Source organism: Galeopterus variegatus, unplaced genomic scaffold, assembly GCF_000696425.1.
Source record: "Galeopterus variegatus unplaced genomic scaffold, G_variegatus-3.0.2 Scaffold3260, whole genome shotgun sequence".
In the NCBI taxonomy this organism is placed as follows: domain Eukaryota; kingdom Metazoa; phylum Chordata; class Mammalia; order Dermoptera; family Cynocephalidae; genus Galeopterus; species Galeopterus variegatus.
This window is the reverse complement of record NW_007729371.1, coordinates 158,847-180,693: the sequence shown is the minus strand read 5'-3', so window position 1 is coordinate 180,693 and position 21,847 is coordinate 158,847. Positions and strand designations below refer to the sequence as shown.

At 37.0% G+C, this 21,847-nt stretch overlaps 1 protein-coding gene across 1 annotated transcript in view; it reads right to left on the bottom strand.

The window, feature by feature from the left end:
• Positions 1 to 1,026: 1,026 nt before the first annotated feature.
• TMEM236 (transmembrane protein 236) overlaps positions 1,027 to 21,847 on the bottom strand; it is a 22,934-nt gene continuing 2,113 nt past the window's right edge. Inside the window, exons 2-4 of the mRNA XM_008584436.1 lie at positions 21,184 to 21,256; positions 16,954 to 17,095; positions 1,027 to 1,601 (exon numbers count right to left, since the gene is read on the bottom strand). Coding sequence (XP_008582658.1) covers positions 1,027 to 1,601; positions 16,954 to 17,095; positions 21,184 to 21,256 — 790 coding nt within the window. The remainder of the gene's footprint in view (positions 1,602 to 16,953; positions 17,096 to 21,183; positions 21,257 to 21,847) is intronic.

Sequence of the window (21,847 nt, the reverse complement as noted above, 5' to 3'; positions counted from 1 at the left end):
TTTGTCAGCTAAACTTTTAATTTAATTTAATTTTTTGGTTTTTAATTAAATTAATTAATTAATTTTTTTTAAAGATGACCAGTAAGGGGATCTTAACCCTTGACTTGGTGTTGTCAGCACCACGCTCTCCCAAGTGAGCTAACTGGCCATCCCTATATAGGGATCTGAACCCGTGGCCTTGGTGTTATCAGCACCGCACTCTCCCAAGTGAGTCACAGGCTGGCCCTTAAACTTTTAATTTTAAACAGGGTTTGTTCTTGATTATTTTTATGATGGTATCCAATGCCACAAATAAAAAACTCTTTGAAATCTACAGCTTCAATTTATGGCTTCCTACTATAGAACTTTATCTGGGTATTGCTGATGTACCTTGACTTCATTATACTAAACATGTTAGTACCTCAATACTAGTAAAACAGTTAAGCCTCAAACTGAGACAAATATCTGTTAAAGTAAATTGCTTTTCATGCTGAAATCAATTGATTAAATAAGTCACTTGCTGTAATGAGATAAAGAGTATAATTCCATGCTTGAAGGAGACTCTAAAACTACAATTTTAAATTTTTTTTAAAAAGGTACAGTCTAATAATTATTCAATAACTTCAGGTGTATTTCTTAAAAATTAATTTTAATTCATTCATTCATTCACATAATGCTCTTTAATTTATATTAATGCTGTTTAACCTCATTCTTGGGCTAACAGTGGGATAACATGTTCTCAGTTTTTGAAAAAGGCTTTATTGAAGAATGTTTTTAGAAAAAGTACAGTACAAATAACTAACTAAAATTAACTCCTAACATTTTCTAGAAATCCATGGGAGCCAATTCATAAGAATATAACTTTGCTTGAACTTAGCACCATTTGTATGCATAAAAATCTGATATGCTACAGTTATTAAAAATAGTTTATTCTCTGCAATCTAGTCTTCATTTCTTTATGTCATGCAAAAACTTGTGCCTTACAAAGAAATTATTACAAATGTGCACATATACATCATGAAGAGGTCTTACTATATTAGTTTCTTTTTAAAATAAAGACGTTTCGAAAGTGGAGAAAATCCTGAGTTTGGTAAGGTGATTGAAATAAACATAAGAGACAGTCACTAGGACATTCTTACAAAGGCCTAGAACGGGTGTGATAGTCCCTAGAGCAATGATTAAACCAAGTCTCACGAAGATAAAGGGCAAATCCTGCAGCAGGACACCCAGGGAATTGAGAAGAGGGTTTTGGGGGGTGAATATCATTCGAAGGACAGAAATAAAACTGAATATGTAGACTGGATATAGCCAGCTGGATTTGTACACAGCGGGGTGACCGGCCACACGCACCATTTCTATCGTGTCAGACCACAGCAGAAAACTCCACAGGAATATCTCTGCCCGGACATCTCGCTGGGACATTGTTCTCAGGATTCCCGAGGGAAAGGAAGGCTCCTGGGGTGCTAATGGCACAGGAAACTGTGTGGTTCCTGGGGGTCTGGACATCTCAGTTCTCCCCGCTGCCTGGGGACCTGCAGGGTTTTCGTCACTTTGCTTCACTTGCTCCGTTATGGTTTTTATCTGTTGCATAGAGGTCATGTGGATGTGCCCATCTTCATTACCTGAAATAAACAGATTGTTTTCCATTTTAATTTAAAAAGTTAAATTTAAAAAATGTTTGAATTCAAAATTCAATTTAAAAATAGAATTCCAAGCGTTCTCTTGTTTGAGACCTATTTTACATACAGAAGTCCAAGATAAAGATGGCATAGCATACTAAAAATTATAGAGCTGGGGAAAGCTCTTGGCACCTGGTATTTTTCTGGAAATGGATTTTAAGCCATTTTTACTATTTCATAGTAATGGACATTATTGTTTACTGAGCTAAGCACATTCACACACTCTCATTTAATTCTCAGAACAAAGCTGAAAGATAGGGATTACTATCCCATTTTACAAATATGGAACCCGAGGCCCAAGAGGTTAAGTGATGCCCAAATTCAAATACACAGTTAGTAAAGGGCAGAGATGTAATTTACGCCCAGATGTGTTTGGCTCCAATTGACAAACTCTTCACTTTATGACTGCTGTCACCTGTCTGGAGGTAATATATCATATGCTAATTACAAAATATATGAATATCGTAAAATCAAATACACCTGAAAGTTCACCAGTCCAACCTTGTCATTTTATAAGACAAAGAAGATGCTCACAGGATCTCTACACCCCAGGTATCCAGGCATGGAGTTTGATGCGAAAAGAGGATCTGTTCCACCACTTGAGATTTATCATGAAGTGGGACATGCCGAATGTAAGATTTTTAAGCTGTTTTTCTCCAAAGGTTTTTGAAGTGGTCAGTAAGATTGGTTAGTCTAAAGCATCACTTCTGTGAACATGAGGCAGTTACCTGGTCAACACACCAGTCATCTGAATGAGTAGGACATGTGACTTATCACCATTACATGGTGTATGTGTGTCTGTGTGCACGCTCGTATGTGTGTTCCTCTCTGTGTATACATCAGTGTCAAGGTCAGAGATTATGTAGGGACCCTCAAATCTCAAGATCTGAGAACGGTGTGGATGACATTGTTTTTATACATGATAGATACAGCACCTTCTTTTTAAAACGTGTATCTGCTTAAACATCATTTTGTTGCTAAGAACGTATCAGGCCTTGACAAAGTTTACTCAGTAAACGTGCTGAGCTGCTGTTATTACCCGATAAGACAAAATCCAAAGGGAGTCATTACATTAACAGCTGTAAAGGTCAAAGACACAAAGACACAAAGTCAATAAAAATTTGTTGACCTGAAAGTGAAAACATTTTTAAATAAATAAATTATGATTAATGACTAATAAAATGCTCAAATACTATAAACAGAGGTTTTTTGTTTTGACTTTGGCGGCTGGCCGGTATGAGGATCCGAACCCTTGACCTTGGTGCTATAACATCACACTCTAACTAACTGAACTACCTGGCCAGCCCTGTAAATGTTTTCTTTAAAGGACACAATAAACTTTGGTTTTCTTTTATGCAATTAACTAATTATTTTAAAATTTTAAGTGTGAATTGAGTATTTTTATAAGTTAAAAGGATTATCTAAATTCTTGATAAAACATTACTTACTTCTGGTATGAATTATTCATAAGGCAATGCCAGCACCCATGACTCTTAGAAACCTCTTTGGAAACCAACCTTAGAAGTCACAATGGTCTGAGTAGGTATCATTTTAATAAGTAATACTGAAGTAAGAGACAAAATTATATTGAATATAGTCAATATTATTTTGACTACACTCATACAGTCAAAATAATAGTCAATTAGTATAATTTATAAAATCATTTCTCTTTAAGAAGCCTACTTGCATCAATTGCCTCTCTCATTTTGTTAAAAAAGTTCCATATACGCAATATATTTCTTAGAGTATGTCATATCCTAGAGATCTCTCCTTCACCTCTCTTAGTAGCTAAAGCTGTTTGAATGAATATCCAAATTCCTTTGTCAACAGAAGGCACAGTGTATAATTTGAGTTTTTGAAAGATGATTGCAAAAATTCAGCATTGTTTCAACACCAGGAAGTGGCCATCTGAGAAGTGACACATTAACATTTTTTAAACAGTCAACGAGAGCCTTAATATCTGGGGATAAGAACTATTGGAATGAACAATGAATTCTCATCTACAGTTTGGTTTTGATGAGATGTGGAGGCCCCAGTCGATATGTAGGTGGTGAAGTTAGGGCTAAAAACTTTATATCTCTGCGCAGCTCAACAGGGACTAGTTTAGGTTTGGGAGAACAGGGACTCTGCTGTCCTCTTTTTAAGTGAGAAGCACTAGAACTATTAACTGGAAAGTTCTGTTGGCCTCTCAGATGTTAGGGGAGAGTCAATGAAGCCAAAATATCTTTTGGTCATTAGACTGGACCAGCAAATCTATCTCTGAGCGATGTAAACATTCATGTATTCAATACTATATTCCCTTTGACCCCATGACTAATACTTTTTTTTTTTCCAAATTAGTACTTTTTAAATTTCCACTTAACCTACAATTCTGTTCTTCCTGCTGTTAGTTGTTCTGTTTGGGTAAAACAATATTTACTTGTGCAAAATCCATAAAAGATATAAGCATAAAGAGAGTGATCCACTCACTTCCTGAGAGGCTCACGTTGCCCTGTAAAAAGTAAAAATAGCAGCTATTCTGTATAGTTCCCCACATCTGACACCAGTTGCTGAAATAACTTTTTGTCTTTACTGTGCAAACTAAATAATTAAGGAAATGTGATTTTGATAACAGACAAATGTTTGAGTAGGTAACTCCTACCTATTTTACTTTATTATTTATTTATATTGATTTATTTCCACCTCTAACTTATTTCCCAGAAGTTTTTGATAGCTTACAGGAAAAAATAATATAACACAATATAACAAATCAGTGGTGAGGCATTTTCTGGAATAAGCATGTATTCCTCTTGCAAAGAGAATAGGAAAGTAATATGTTATCTAAATAAAATGAAAAAGGAAAAGAAAGAGGAATCACAAGGAAAGACACCTAAAAACAAGCCAGGAATGAAGCTGATACTAAAAATGCATTAGTTAGACTCCCAACTACCTATATGTACAGACACATGTTAGAGTGCTGTACCAAACCTAGGCTAGACATTGGCTAATAATGTAGCAAACAGTATGGAAACAGTCCCCACCATCATGGCTCTAAATCTCCTGTAGTCACACCAATAAATATAAAAGAAAAAATTAATAAAAAATAAAAATAAATAAAATGTAGAATAATAAACGGTGGCTGGGCTTTAAAAGGAAAGTAAATTGTGTGGTAAGAGTCTATCACTGGGGACCTTAATTAGACTGTGGAGTTAAGGGAGGCTCATCTGAGAAGGAACAGTTAATTAGAGATGGGAAGAGTAAGTAGAAATTAATTAGATAACAAATGGGAAAAAGATGGGCTGAACGGTTAGTGCACTTGGTTAGAGTGTGGTGCTGATAACATCAAGGTCAAGGGCTCAGGTCCCCATATTTGGCAGCTGCCAAAAAAAAAAAAAAGAAAAATGGAAAAAAGAACTTGCCAGATAGTAGGAATAGCATGTGTAAAGATTCTTCAGTTAGGGCCAGCCCGGTGACACACTGGAGAGTGTGCCACTTGGGAGCGCGGCGGCGCTCCCACCGAGGGTTCGGATCCCATGTGGAGACTGGTTCCCGCTCACTGGCTGAGCGCGGTGCGGGCGCAACACCGAGGGTTGTGATCCCGTTGCCAGTCAGTAAAAAAGACAAAAAAAAAGAAAAAAAAAAAAGCTTCAGTTAGCATGAATTGAAAAAGGGAGAGTTTGGTGAGAGGTTTCTATATACCCAGTGCTTTCTATATACCCAGCATTGTTCCAATCCCTTTATATACATTAACTTATTTATTGAAACCCTATGATTTAGACACTCTTATTTTCCCATTTTAAAGATTAGTAAACTGAGGTACAGAGAAATTAAGAATTGTCTCCAACATTACACAGCTAGCAAGTAGAAAGACCAGAACTTGAATCCCAAGGCCTTAGCACCTATACCACACCATGGCAGAGACAGATTATATAGAGCTTTATGGGCCAGGTGAAAAGTTTTGAACTTCATTATAAGTTCAACAGACAGCCAGCTCTAAGCAAGAGAAAGACCCACGTAGAGGAGAATGGAGCACAGTAAAGTCAAAGAGCAGAAAAGTCAAAGTCAATGATGTCAGCTCTTTGCTCTTCCCCTGAAAGGCAGCTGATGCAAAAAGACGTTGTTACTCAATTCACAGCAACCAGGAGATAATTACTCAGAAAAAAGGGTGACTAGTCCTGATTAATAGTCCCAAAGTCTATTTTTCCTGAAGAAAAAATGCCCTAGAGAAAGCTAAAACCTAATGATTTAGACATAACACTAAGAAAAAATCCGGAAATAATTTTTAAAAAGCATATTAAGCATACAAAGCACTTTTAGTCATAATATTCTTAGAGAACAAGAGAAAAAAGGAGTACATTAAAATACACACAAGATCATTTACAAACACTGTTATTTTGATACTATACACTCCCTGAGGCAGGGAAAACAAGTAATGTTGCCAAGTAATAAATGCAACTCTTACTTCACAGCATGGTTATAAGGACAGAGTAAGTCAATATCTGTAAAGCACTTAAAAATAGTGTCTGACACACAGAACAGTCGTACATGTGTTAATAAATAAAAGGTAGCAATAGCTAAGCAATTTATTGTTTTAAGTTAATTGGAATAGAATAGAAAGCTTCAGAATGCAGTAAAGAGCAAAAATGATTACAGTGTGTTAAACTTTGGCTATAGATATACTGTTACCCAGCATGCCATATACTGAGGGTGGTCAAGTTGGAGAAATAGTGTCACACTACAGAGCCTTTACAAAACCATGAGTTTAGTTCTCATATTTGCCGGTTCACATAACAAAGAAAAATACTGCCCCACAGATCTAACCTGTGTAAGTGGAGACAGCTTACACCAGCTAAAAGCCCACCATATATGCATCTCTTCCCAATTCCAGAGTCAATGTTCAGTGATATCATCTTGGTAGCTTGAAATTGGTCATGGTGGTAGTATTTACACCACAGAAATTGGCAAATGCTGCAAATCAGGACTTCCCCCGCCTAGCCCCACACCAAAAAGCATCTGGTTAAACATTGATCAGCATACCATTGCCTGTACTCAAAACTGTATGGAAGTTTTATTATCTAGTAATAATAATAGTATAGTGGTGAATTCAAGACCAATATTCAACCCATCAACAGTTCATGGCTATACATTCTCAGCTGTGAAATAGTTGTGGTAACTTTCTTTACAAAAGACATTGCATTGTTACCCAGTGAACCTAAAAGCCCTAAGATCCAGTTTCAGTTCCCTGCCACGCATTGCATAAATCTGACAATAAATAGATGTCTCATTTCTTGATTCATGCAGCCTGAAATTAAAGAGAATCATTTTGTCCGAGGACACAACTAAAAAGCTACATGGTTTAAAGACCATTTTCCCCTCTACAATTTCCTTTGTAGATTCATCTAACACTGGACAAGAACTGCTAAAAATTGATACCATTATCAATTTTAAAATGTTTCATTTTTGAAGGTTGTCTGAGAAAACCTTCTAAACTTCCTAATCTTCAGCTTTTCATTCAGGATATTCTGGCCTTTCTCCCTTGTTTACATTTGTTTAGGCTAGAGAATGTTATTTAATTTACTGTATATATATATATATATATGTATGTATATATTTCTGTGTTTATATTTATATAAAAAATGTTTTTTATTTTTATACATAAATAAAAAATCACCATATTATATACTTATTTATATGTGATATATATTTCTAGATATGTCTGACTAGGAATATGTAACATAGAAATAACTCGTGCTGAATTCTTCATGTTCCCTTATTCCTATCAGTGTCCCTGAAATATTAATTATTTTATAATATATAATAAAAATAATATAATATTGAATATATTTAAATAAAACATAAATAGTAAGGTAGAATATTGAAAGCATAGTGTTATCTCATTGCCAAACAGAAATAATTGCAGACTTTGAAATGGTTTGAAATGCCTCTACTAGTATTCATTTCCTCCATTCTTACAAATACTTAGGGGTTTCAAGTGCTTGGATACAGACTAGAGCTAGGAAACCCAGCATGAGCCCAGGCAGGTGACAAATGTTGATACATATGGGAATAAACCTGACCCATGCATTACAGCAGCTACCTCAGCTTTAATCATACGTACAAGGGGTCTTCAAAACATTCATGGAAAGATTCACATTAACTTTTAATTCTATTTTTCTGTGAATGTTTTGAACTATCCTAGTATTTACAAGTGTAGTTTGTTAACATCTTGTTATGCCACCTCGACCATGAGCTCCATGGAGGGGGGCCTCTGCCCGTTTTTACTCATCAGTGTCCCCCTAGCACCTAGTGAAGCATCTGGTTTTGGTATGGAGTAGATCCACCACAAAGATTTGCTGAATAAAAGACAGGAGGAATTTCTGTTCTGGAGTCTATTAGCATGAGGGAGCAATGAGCTTCCTGGGGGGAATATCCTACACTGAGGCAAATAACCCAAAGAATAAAAGCATGGCCCAATAACAAGCCCCTGGAGTCAATAGATAGAAGGACCTGGGAGACCTGCACAGGGTCTACCACTCAGCCTGCCGTCTGGCCCCAGTCCTAGAGAAAGCCCCTTAAGAAAGGCCATAGGGACTGATTCCACTACTGAGCCCAGGAAGACATCAGGAGCACCTGGCAGCGTGGCCTGGGTACCGGCATGGCACAAAAGTAAGACAAGGCCTGCCATGGCACTGGCATAGCCCAGCAGGATGTGGGCAGACAGAGATGGCACTGACAGCAGCAACAACAGCAGTTCAGAGCACTGCAGAGGCCTTCCAGGTACTGGCAGCGTCAGGGGTCACCAATCAGGGAAGAAAAGGGCAGATGCGTGATTCTGAGAAGACTGTGTTTGTGAGGTCAAGGGAAGCAGCCCTTAGAACTCCCCCTCCACCCGTGCACACACCCAGTAATAGGGGGACTCAGGGCCCTAAATTAGCAAGTGGAAGAAGAGCGTGAGAAAACGGTACTGCTAAAGATAGGACCCTGCTATTAATATACACACAATGTAAACAAAAAATGACCAAGAATGTCTGCACATTATGAAGGCAATCAGCTCTCTTCAATCCAAAGCAAGAATATTTAAATATTGAAAATCCATGACCTACGCCTTTCACTTCAAACTGGGGCCATAAGCTTTTCTTGGTTAATCATGATATGGAAAACGAGGCTTGGTATTATAAAGTAACGCAGGATGAATTCTTTATGTTCCCTTATTCCTATCAGTCTCCCTGAAATCTTTATTTCAAAAATATCCTGTAACTCTCAAGTGTCTTATTTTATATACTAAAACTGTTCACAATTTTTTTGCCTGCTTAGGAAAAAATTAACCATAAAGTGACAAGTTGTTTAAATCATATAAAGCTGTCCCAATCAAAGGGAGCCTTAACTTGAAATTTTGGTAGCACCTTTTGTTCTATGTCTTTTGGCATGGGGCTCACTCCAGGATAGTTTTTGGCCCAGTTTACACAAATCTAATCCTGACAACTAGTACTTCATTCGAAGGTATCATTCAGAAATACTACCCTCCTCTCACCCCAGTCTGGTAAAGGGCCATTTATTTCATGAGAAGGGGAATTGACGTACATTCCTGAAACTTACTTCTAAATAACCAAAGGGAAAGTATGGAAGGAAATGCCCTTCCCCCACTCTTGACATAGCCCGAACACTGTGTTCCTCAATCCCATCCTTAAGCACATTGCAAAACAACACATTATGAAAACCCAGCTCACACATGGGGCTCATATTGTACAATAAGCTATTTCTTAAAAAGAAACAAAGAGGAACTCAAAATGTCATTCATTTTATTCAGAAAAAAAGCAGCATCCTTTTCTTTTTTTCTTTAAACCTCCGTGACATCTCTTACATTCTCTTTGGTTAAGGTGCAGTGAGTCACCCTCCAGGAAATCTGGAAAGCAAGTCCCTTCAGGAATTCGGATTCGGTCTCTCAGCTTTTCACTTGGTGTTTGTCACAGGTCCTAATACTTCCTTAAATCAAGGTGAGCATCAGAATTGCTTGTGGAGATTTAAAAAACTACAGATGCTGGGTTCTGTCTTCTGTCCATTGATCAGTAGGTCGAACCCATGCCCAGGTATTTTGGAAAGACTCTTCTTGTGGTTCCGGTGTGTACCCATGGCTAAAAGCCCCTGCGTATATGTTAACAAGTGGCCCCTGACTCACTGGAAGCAGTTCAGAAGATCAATAAAAATCATCATTGGCATTCATTTAAGAAATTATATTTTGGTAAGTCAATAACAAGAAGCAATAACTCAGAAAGGAAGAGTTCCTTTTCCTTCTTCCATTCCTGCTCTGCGAACTCCCAAACCTGAATGAGTCCTATTGCTCTATCCTTTCTACAGTCAATGCCCAAATTGCCGAGCATCGTTGAAGAAAAATCACATCATCTTGACTGGTCACAGAACAGATTCCTAGTTTCACTCTTTGTTCTACCCTCCACATTCATCCCTCTCCCTGTCCCCACCCCCTTCATCTCCATTCCCCACATGGTCACTCCAGAGCACCCCCATTCTATTCAATTCTCTCCCTCCCATCTGTCTCTATGGCTCTCAGCACCAAGTTTGCACTATCAGGTGGGAACTGTCCCTGCTTTCTTTCTCTCCATGCATCCCTATTACTTTCGCAATTGTGAATCACCTGGGAGAACTTTAAAAATGACTAGTGCCTGGGTCCCACTCCCAAAAATTATGACTTAATTATCTGGGGTGCAGCCTGGGCATCAAAAATGTTTAAAATTTTGGTAGCACCTGGTGTTCTATGTCTAGCTCCTTAGTTGATTCTAATGTACAGCCAATTATGAGAACAACTACTCTTAATTAGAGGGATGAATCAGAATCATTCAATGAAGTTTTCTTTTTTAAAATCTACATATGCCCAAGTCCCATCCCTGGAGATCCTGATTTGATTCATCTGGGGTGGCTGTGCTTGTCACTGATATTTTTAAAGCACTCTGTTAAGTGCTTCTTATATGTTGTAAATGCCAGAAGAAATGGACAGAAATATAAAAGAAGCAGAGGCCTAAAATCTTTGCCAGGTCAAATGAATAAACGTAGTGATTTTCATGCCTAATTTAGTGATTACTTATAAATTAATGAATGTGTACCCTACAGAAAATCCAATTTTCCCCACTAAACATTTAAGTGTAAATTTTGGGGGGAAAATAATTATTAAATAATTTTCACTTGCAGTGAAAAAAGATGTTTTCATCATAATGCCCAAGACCAAATCATAAAGGAAATATTGATAGTTTGAACTACGTCAAAATTAAAAATTCTCTATATCAAAAACATCATATTAAAATAAAAGGCACATGATAACTCTAGAACATATGCTACATCTGTGACAGACAAAGCTTAAATTCCTTAATATTTACAGAACTAATGAATCAATAGTTAAAAAAATTGTGCACACCAACAGAAAAACAGATCAAATACATAAATATATGATTTTTTAAAAATATAAATAGCCAATAAACCTATGAGAAAATGTTAAAGACAACTACTACTTTGAAAAACAATAAGACACTATTTCACCTACAAAAGTGGCAATTTGAAATGGAATAAAATATCCAGTACTACAACGTTGAGCAGAAACAGGTATTTTCTTACCCTGCTGTTTAAAAGGTAGGTTAGGGTATTCTTTAGAGACAGCAATTTGACTATACAAATCAAAAACCTTAAAACTTTGGGCCAGAAATTCTACATCTAAGTATTTAACCTAGGGAAATAATCATCTATTCTGCTGAGATCCCTGCAGCACTTGGACCAAGTGTCTGGGCTGGGTATTAAAGAGACCACACAGAAGGAATTGGACTAGGGCCACTGTGAGCAGATTTATGTGAACACCTGACCCTGCCAACACCACACCTGGCACCCCTCACTGATGTGACAGTGGAAAACACCTCTTTTGTAGAGTGCTGAAGTTTTCCACTCAAATAGCCTGTTGACCTCACATCTAGCAGGCCATTTCTGACTATGTTGGTAGCCCTAATGCAGCCAAACCACCCTTAGCATGCTGCACCATTTATACAATCCTTTTATGACTCCCTCTATATCTCTCTGCATGTGCAGCCAGTCCCTAACAGTCACTTTCTTCTGGCAGCATTATTGCCAAGTGTCTGGGCATGAGCAGATGCTCCAGGTCTTCTGAGGACACTCTGTAGTCACACCCTGATATCATTCGGCTTTTATCCAAGCAGCAGTTAACTCTCTCTGTCCCCAGCTTCTGTTTTGCCAGTCACCTCACTGTGTGGTTCCTGACTCCCATGCATAGCACAGGGTCGCTTAAACACAGGCCACCTGTGCCATACGTATACTTGTGCTCTAAACACGACTTTTCTCCCCTGTCCAAATCAAACACACATCACCTTACTCATTCCAACCATATCCTTGTTCTTTTCTCCTCAACCCTTTTTACTTCTGAACAAGAGTCATAGCAATGTTTATAACAGTTAAACACTAGAGCAAATATAATTGTCCAACAAAAGGGGATTTGTGAAACATATCATGGTTCATTCATATAATGGAATATAATTTGACCAATAAAAATGACACAGTAGAAGATGAAATAGCAAAAATGACACCCACCATACATTGTAAAGGGAAAAAAAAGTTACGAAATAGGTTTTCTTCCCTGAAGAACGGATACCAAGATGCTATCAGTTACACATGTCTACTTTTAGGATTAGGGCTGATTTCTGCTTTCCTCTTTTTTCTTTATCACTATATTGTAACCTTTGTAAATGGATATATATTCTTTTGGAAAAACAAAATATTAGAAATAAAACAATTCAAAATAGCATGTTAAACAAGTTCTCTGTTTTTCAGCACCACGCTCAGCCAGTGAGCAAACCAGCCATCCCTATATAGGATCCTAACCCGTGGCCTTGGTGTTATCAGCACCGCACTCTACCGAGTGAGCCACGGGCTGGCCTCGAAGTTCTCTGTTTTTCGAGCTTGTGTCCTCAAGCCCCACCAGGACTGGCCTGCTCTACCTGCAAAGCTGAATGTGCCCAGAACCACGGCAGCCATAAGACCTTAGACGGGGGTTCACTTTGCCTCTAGGTGGTACAAAGTCATGATTCCCAGAGAGATGGGCCTAGAGAGATAAAGAATTGGCCACCTCAGTTATGATATTACCCTAGAAATACATACAGCCTACAACTCTAAATGAGGTCCTAAATAAATGTTTTTCAAACATTTAGCAGAAAAACCATTTTCTCTTCAAATGAAATCTTATGTAACATATCAACTCCTAAACAAACAAAAATTGTGTTGATGTGACTGAAGTAGAATTGGGGGAATTCAGAGATCCTGATTCAGCTTACCCCCTCTGAGCACCCCCCAAACCTCCCCCATGCAAATTTTCATAGTAGCTCTTAAAGTAGCTTTGTAGCTTTCCAAAATGACAATTTGATAAATGAGCAGTGGTTGGTTTTAAGAAGGAAGCTTTCATTCCAGCAACAGATTTGTGGCCTTACGGTACAAAATCCACCCAAAGTTATTTTTACCTCCTAAACACACTCATTCACTACATGCACACCCGAGTTCCTTGAGGCCCAACCTACCTTCTGTGTAGAAAGCTTTCTTCATCATGTCTACCTACAAACTCCTGCAAATCCCAGATCTTCTCTTTGGTCTTTTCTTTCTTTCTTTTTTTTTTTTTTTTTGTCTTTTTTCGTGTCCAGCAACGGATCGCAACCCTCAGTGTCACGCCCGTACCGGACCGGGACCGGCAACGGGATCGCAACCCTCAGTGTCGCACCCACACCTCGCTCAGCCAGTGAGCAGGAACCGGTCTGTATGTGGGATCTGAACCCTTGGCGGGAGCGCCACTGCGCTCCCAAGCGGCGCACTGTAGCAGTGCGCCACCGGGCCGGCCCTCTTTGGTCTTTTCTGACCTCCAATACCTTAGATAAAATTCTTTCCCTTCATCTGTGGCCCACAGTACTTCAACTGTTATATTATGTTACATACTTGTAACATGGTGCCCAAGCTGGGTTACAGAAAATACTCAAGTGAGTCCCATAGGTGGGACTGAAAACTCCCATGCTAACCATAGACACCCTCATGTGTCTGTCTGCATCTGCTGGTTTATATGGAGGTTAAGGAATCCAGGTGGTGGCAAAGAGGAGAATGTAATGGTGACCATGATTGTGGTTTAGACAATGTAGATAAGCCTCATGTAAGGAGAAACTATGAGACCCCATGAGAAAAAAAGTCACGTCAAACAGAGTCTGGCTCTACCAGACTCAGCCACATGGTCTACAGGTAGAAGGGCAAATGGTGGTTTCCAATGGAGTGGAATGGCCATTCTTGAAATCAGTGAAGCCCAGCCAATCTGTTGGTACACATACCTTCTGGGGATAGAAGGCTGTGTTTCCAAACAGAAATAGCTATTCCAGTACTCTGGGATCTCTCTAGAAATGAAGAACTCACTGGAAGGAAGTCAATGTTCCAACTGGCAGCAGAAAGGTAACTAACTGGTCTACAGCACCAACCACACATTAACCAGTCTCCCAGAGGCAAGTAACAGTGATACTAAAAGTTTGTAGAACAGAGTCTATCAGGACTGATGGAAAACAGTATACCAAGTTGCTGTGCATGAGAATTGAGAGACTGAGAAGAAAACAGAAGTAATGGAATAGTCAATGGTCTGAACCAACAAATAAGAGCACAGGGGACCCACCTTGTTTTAAAATGAAAGTAGGAACAAGATGGGAGAGGAAGAGGAGACGGTCCAGTCATTCATAGGTTGAGACTCAGTGACAAAATTCAGAAGGTAATGTTAAGGTTGGCCCATGTACACCCACAGACCAGTAAGAGAAGGGAACATTGAAGCTACACACTGTATTCTTATTATTTTTTCACAGATTAACATTATTGGGGATTAACATTATTGTGTATTGTATATGTCTGTGAGATTGTCATGCCTCAGAGATCTATGTATCAGAAAAACATTCCCATGGGAGGTTCAATCTACATGAAGTGTGGCATGATAATCACTTGGTACTGAGATATTTCCACTGGCTATAGAAAGTTAGTAGAAAGGATTCCTTGGTCCAGTGAAGACTGCTTTAAGCATAAGCATATTTCATATACCGAAGAACTTTTATTTAAAAATTTGGAAAAGGGGCTGTCTGGTTAGCTCACTTGGTTAGAGATCACTTGGTAACAACAATATCAAGGGTTCAGATCCCCATACTGGACAGCCACCAAAAATATAAATAAATTAAAATTAATTTAATTAAAAATAAAATAAAAGTTCAGAAAAAGAAAAGCAATGCAACTATCAAAGTTTTGTAGCTTGGAACTAAGATGATTATGATGGAGCAAGAGAGTCCGTAAGTCCAAGCATCATAGATTACTTTAGTGCCATCAGGCATAAAGTCAAAACTGCCACAAGCTAACAGACATGTATGTGTTGAAAACCATCTGAAGAACACAGAACATACTCACTTTCCCCACATTTTCTAAAAGGATCCAAATTATTCTAGACCTTGTTCGTCACCATCCCTACCTCATTTTTTGATTCTGAAGTATCCGTGTAGTGAAACCATATTTATGGCATATTCGTTTAGGTTCGGATTTGTCTGTTAAGATCTATATGTTAATGTACTTATGTATTTATTTAAGTTTCACGGAATAAATGAGAATAATCCAGGAATTAAAAATTCACATAATTAATTTTATTAACATGCATGTTACAATAAGTTGAGGAGACTATTTGAATTCAAAGTTTGTATAACAATTAAATGCATGTATCATTAATATTTACAAAGGTTTTTTGAGTCAGTGTTGGTTTCTAAAAGCATGATTTTATTAGATGTTGACTAATAAACCAGACATTACCCTCCTAAGTTTAGACGGAAAAGAGCTCAAGAAGGAGGCTCTTCAACCTAGAAAAGGAGCAGGTGTATTAAATGTTCTAAAGTCTTTTCCTCAAGACCTACTTCTTCTTTGGGGTCTCTCTTATTGTGATTCTCAGTGTTATCATCCTTTCTGGATACAGGGAAAATTCCCCTTTAAAAATCCAGCTCATCACCTCTAACAAAAATTTAAAATGCCATTAACTTATTCCCCAAAATATACATGCATGCTTTTTTAGAGAGGACTTTTTAACTTGGACATAAAGTTTACATTAACATGGAAAATACAGTCATCAAAAACAGTCCAATTTCAAAGCAGATCTGTATCCTTATGAAGTCTAGAAATGTAGCAAAGGTTTGGGAATTCCCAAATCTCCTCAGTTTAAGACAGATATACTCAGCTCTGGAGGGCAGGTGAAACTTGAGAGTGCCTTTTCCTCAACAGATGGCCCCTGGCTGTCATCTTATCTACTTGTCACCTATGTTAAGTTAAACAAAACAGCCTATCATCTCCCACCCAAGGATAAAGTGCAAAATGAGGGTCTCAGAATCTCAGATTTCCTGGTGGCCTCCAATCCCATATTGCTTTCAATTTGAGGACAAAGAGTAACTGGAAGGGTGGTGGTATGTGACCTGGAAATGACTAACTAGCTCTAGTAGTTATTCTTGTCACTCTGAAGCATTCTCCTGTGACTCACTCGATTTACTCTGTGCTCCCAATCCAGAAGTGATCATACAAAACCTATCCATTTCTAATGCATGACCTGAGAAAATCTTAGCCATACAGTAACTCTAGCATACAAATACTGCAAATCAAACACAGATACTATCACATGAAATTAAATGAAAGTTTAAGAAATGTATGACTGAACACACAATATACTTAATTAAAAAAATACTTTTTTTAAAGGCCAACCTGTATTTAATGTCAACCGATGACTTTGGAGGAATGAGGCATATCTTGGTTTTATTGGTATGATCCTTGCCTTTTTTACAATCCACAATTAAAAACACGTAATTCTCTAGTACACAGCAAGAGTAGTCATCTTAATTCCTGTAGCAAAGGTATCCAAACTGAACTCTTTATTTATTCATCTAAGCTTAAGGTTTTAAGAGAGTTCCTAGAAAAATATAAATCTATAATAATTTACTTGGATAATTTTCTTGTTAGAATACACATTAATTTTGGTGGCATTAAATACTTGGTAACTTTATTAATTTATCAATACTACAAAAATGCAAGTAAGAAATAAGAATAACTGTCTATCAAAGAAGGTTTGAAAATAATTATATTTAGATATCTTCATTTGCAATCTTCCATTAGTAATGTTAGGCCTAAGAAAAGGTGTCATTAAACATGTCATCAGATAACAGTGGCAGAAAGACAAAAGATATATCAACCTTTTAAAAATATTCATATTTAAAAGAATACTTACTCTTTAGACTCCCTCTAAGAGGATATATCCTGAGTTTTTCAATAATATCAACCACGATCAAGCATAACAGAACCAGAGATACCGGCAGGTCAGGTAAAGTATCAGGTAATACATCAGCGGAACCATTAATATTCTTTTGAACCTGTTTTTAAAAACATTTAGAAGCATTAAATTTGGAGGATTTATTTGTTCAAAATTCTTTCAATAGTCTGACAGCAGCATTAAATTAATTATAAATATATTTACTAAAGAACTAGAAGCTTGGTTTTCAATTTCTCAGGTTTTAAACTCCACAAGGTTTTGAACCATTTTGAAAGACGTAATAAGGATTCACATGAATGGAAGAGTTTTCAATTAAAAATAAAGCTTAGTAAATACATGCAAAAATATAATGGTAGGCTTCTAGTAATAATGGAATGGGTGATTCTTTCCAAATCTACTGCTAGGTAGAGCCTCTGAGAGCCTAGTCTCAAAAAAACTTGTGGGACAAATATTAGTGTTTAGGGTCTTTCAAGAAGGGAGAGCCCAGGTAAACCTGGCTAGGCTTTGGGGCACTTCCTTCATCTGGATAAGGTATCTACAAAAAACACCTATGGTCAGCATCACATTAATGGTGAAATATGGAAATTTTTCCCTCTGAGATCAGGAACAAGACAAAAATGTCACCAAGACCTTTTCTGCTATACTGGAGGTCTTAGCCAATGTAGCAGAGCAAGAGAAAGAAATAAACAGTAAAAGTATGGAAAGAAAGAAAAGCAAAATATCTTTATAAATAGGTTATATGATTGAATATGGAGAAAATCCTCAAAAATGGATAAATTATTTTTAAACACCAATAACAAAGAGTTAGAAAATAAAATTTTTTAAAAATAATACCATTCAATGCAACCTCAGTCAATATTCCAACTTTTTGTAGAAAATGACAGGGTCATTCTAAAATTTATATGGAAATAAGAAGGGCAAAAAACTCTAGAGGAAAATAAACAAGATAGGAAGATTTACTCTTTTGGATATAAAAAGCTATTATAAAGCTACAAGAATTAAGACAGTGTAGGGTCAGCATAAGTATAGAAAACTAGGCAATGGGATAGAACAGAAAGCCCAGAATCCCATCATGTACAAGGGTACTTCAAAAAATTTGTGGAAAAATAAAAGTAAAGGATAATATGAGTCTTTCTACCAACTTTTTGAAATTCCTTTGCATATGCACACCTGATTCATAACAAAGGTAGCACTGCAGAGAAATGTGGGAAAAACAGGCTTTTTAATAAATGGTGCTCAGTCCACTGGATATTATTTGGAAAAAAATAAAACTTGACTCGCTACTTCACAGCATATACAAAAATCAGTTCCAGATGGATTGTGAATCTGAAATAGAATGGAAAACCAATATAGTCTCCAAACTATAATATGGGGGAATATCTTTAAGACTTTGAGGTTGAAATTCACAACGTGACAAAATCTTCTCAAACAAGTGACCAGAAGCACTATCCGTAAAAGAAAGAAATTGCTCAATTGAGCTATTTTTAAATTAACAACTTCTGTTCATCAAAAGATACCATTAAGAGTATGAAGTTGTCACAGGGAGTGAAGATTTTGCAATATGTACGAGGGTACTTCAGAAAGTTCGTGGAAAAAGAGAATTAAAAGATAATGTGAATCTTTCCATAAACCCTTTGAAGTATCCTCTATAATCAACAAAGAGCTTGTAATCTGAGCATGTAATTAACTCTTCCAAATAAATTTTAAAAAGATAAGCAACACAATAAAAATGGGAAACATGAAAAGATGCTCAACCTCGTTAATTATTGGGGAAATGCAACTTAAAACTACAGTGAGATTCAGGAACATACCCACCAGAACACCAAAAATAAAAAGACTTACTACGCCAGCACTGGTAACAATGTGAAGCAACAGGAATGCTCATTCTCTGCTAGCGGATTCTATGCTATAGAAATTAGCACGATCTCCTCCGAAAACTGTTTGGCATTGTCCATTATAAATTAAACATTTCAGTATCTTATGACTCATCAATTCTACTTGCTATGGGTTAAATGTGTCCCCAAAAGTTCATGTATCGGAAACTCAACCCCCACTGAGACAGTGTCAAGAAGGTGGGAAATCCAGTTGTGGCATTAGAAAGGTGGGGCCTTTGAAAGGTGATTAGACTGTGAGGACTGTACCCTAGTGAATGGATTGATCCATTCATGGAGTAATGAGTGTGGTTCTGATGTCTTTAAAAGGAGAGCAAGTGAGGAGGCTGGCTCTCTCTTGCTCAGTCCATTCTCACCATGTCACACCCCGAGTCACTAAAGGGTCACCACCAAAAACAAGATCCTCACCAGATGTGCCCCCTGGACCATGGACTTCCCAGACTCTAAAATTAATTTAAATTTATTTTCTTTATAAAGTTTATAAAATAAATATTTTCTTTATAAATTACCGAGTTTCAGATATTCTGTTAAGAAGCAACAAAAACAGAATAATACGCTTCTCCCCGTATTTAACCAACTGAAATGCTTGCACATGTGTACCAACAGGCATGCTCGAGGATGTTCCCAGTAACATTATTTGTAACAGACAAAGCTGGAAACAACTGAAATGGCCATCAAAAGTAGAAATGATAAATAAATTGTTCTATCTTCATAAAATAAAAGACAGCAATCAAAATGAGCTACAGTTATACACAAAAAACATGAATAACTCTCACAACCATAAAAGACTTTTGAATAAAAGTCAGACATAGATTATATATGTTAAATATAAATTATATAACAGATATATATATATTTAATTTATAATTTGATTTCCCTTTATAAAAAATTCAAAATCAGGCAAACTAATCTGTGTTGTTAGAAGTCAAGGTAGACGTTACCTTTGGAGAGAAGGGAAAGGCCGTTATTGCAAAGAACATGGGAGCAGAGCTGGCTAAGTTTTATTTCTTGACCTAAGTAGCATTTACTACAAGGCTTTGCTTTGTGCTATTCCATTGATATTGTACATTTGTGTTTTGTGCACTTCTGTGTATGTGCATCACATATCAGGGAAAAATTAAATAAGAAAAAAAGGAAAGAAAAATATGCAATATGAGGTGAGATAGCATGGGAAAGAACCAAATGGGACTTTCTAATTCCAGATATACCATCATTTTATGACTGTGAAGTTCCTTGAAACGTTGTAAACTGAATTTTTAAAGCTCTTAGGAAATTCTCAAGTGCTTTACAAGGTCTTTGGGTGGGGGATGATAAGTCTAGATTGCAATATTCATCTGCTGGAGTTTGTTTGATGCAAAGTACATCCGTGTGGTCTTTTGAAGTTATGCATCATATATTGTCCTGATGTAGCATCTAGAAAGTATTCTAAAAACCATGTCATTTCCAATATCGTACATTACCCAGTACACACCTCTCTCACAGCACTTATGATACTTATTCAATTGCCTGTCTATTTTCCTCTCTCCTGTCAGTAGATAATTATTGAAATCCAGAGACTCTCCCATATTTTTTACCTGTTTTATCCCCAGCACCTAACATGGTGACCGGCCTATAATATGCACTTAAGGAATTTTTGCTCAACGTATAAATGAAATATCACAAAGTAATTTAAGTTGTGTAGTTTGGGGAAGTAAAAATGATATCTTCCACAGCACATTGCAAATTAATAAGATGTAAGGCATTCTTTGAACTTCTTGGATAATAAAGTTCTCACAGGCTAAAAGTTCTGCCTATAATATTCCTGCCCTGTGGATGCTCCTCAAGTCCTTTCGAAGCCGTATTTAGTCGAAACATAAACTCAAAGTTATTTTCAAATAAATATCATGTGCAAATCATTTGTCAATAGATACCAAATATCTTAAAGTATAAGTGGTATTCCTTTGGATCTCGTCATACTCTATTTAGAACTCAAAGCAATCATAAAACAATCAAGTTGGCAGAAGAAACAAATGTAAATCGACTTTCAAATTCCTTATTTTTTAATTATACTGAAATAACATTCCTGTCTCTCACACACAAACACAAAAGTAATTTTTAAAAAATTGGCTGCTAGACTCTCCTACACAATCACAGAAGTAACAGTGATATATTAGAACTTATATATATATATATATTTTAATTTGTAAGAAGACTGGATTAAAGAAACTTTAAGAAATTTGTTGGGCACACCACTCTATCAAATTCTGATAACAAGGAGTTTTAAAATCTTGCAGCAGAAGAAATCAAAATGTCATACCTCAGTCACTGCTATGGAAAAGCTGAAGCTAGGAAGCGTGGTGAGTATAACACACATCATCATGACAGGTCTCCTAGCAAAGGAGAAAAAAATAAGCAAAAGCAATAATGTACAATATCAACAGTTCCTGTTACATTTTGCTAATTTTGCAGTTCTTGTTCCATTCATCTATATTTTTCTAAGAAGCTACTGCTTCCCTATTTCCATTTCCCAGATGTTTGAGTGTGGCAGAGATAAACACGTGCAAAAACCAGAATGCTTTTCTTGAATAAAGGGTGAGAGATTTCCAGATAACCCAAGTAATTAGGAAATCACAGACTACTAAAAGCATCATAGTGTAAGTCAAATGACATTTAACACTTTTATAATTCAGTAATTAGACTCTTACCGAAGAAGTCAGGCTCTGGTGACTGAATAAAAGAACAGAATGTCTTTCTCAAGTTATATGACACCTCATGTTGTAAAACTGATTCTTCAAAAAATATACTTAGAGATGATGAACTTAACATTAGATACTTAAACATCACTTAAAGTAAAAACATTTGGATTTTTTTTTTTTTTATAATAAGTACATTCTAAGATGTTGTTGTGGGGGGGGGGGGGGTTTGGTTGGCCCGCGGGGGGCCCCACCGGTGCGTGGGGTCTGGGGGGGGGGGGGGGGGGG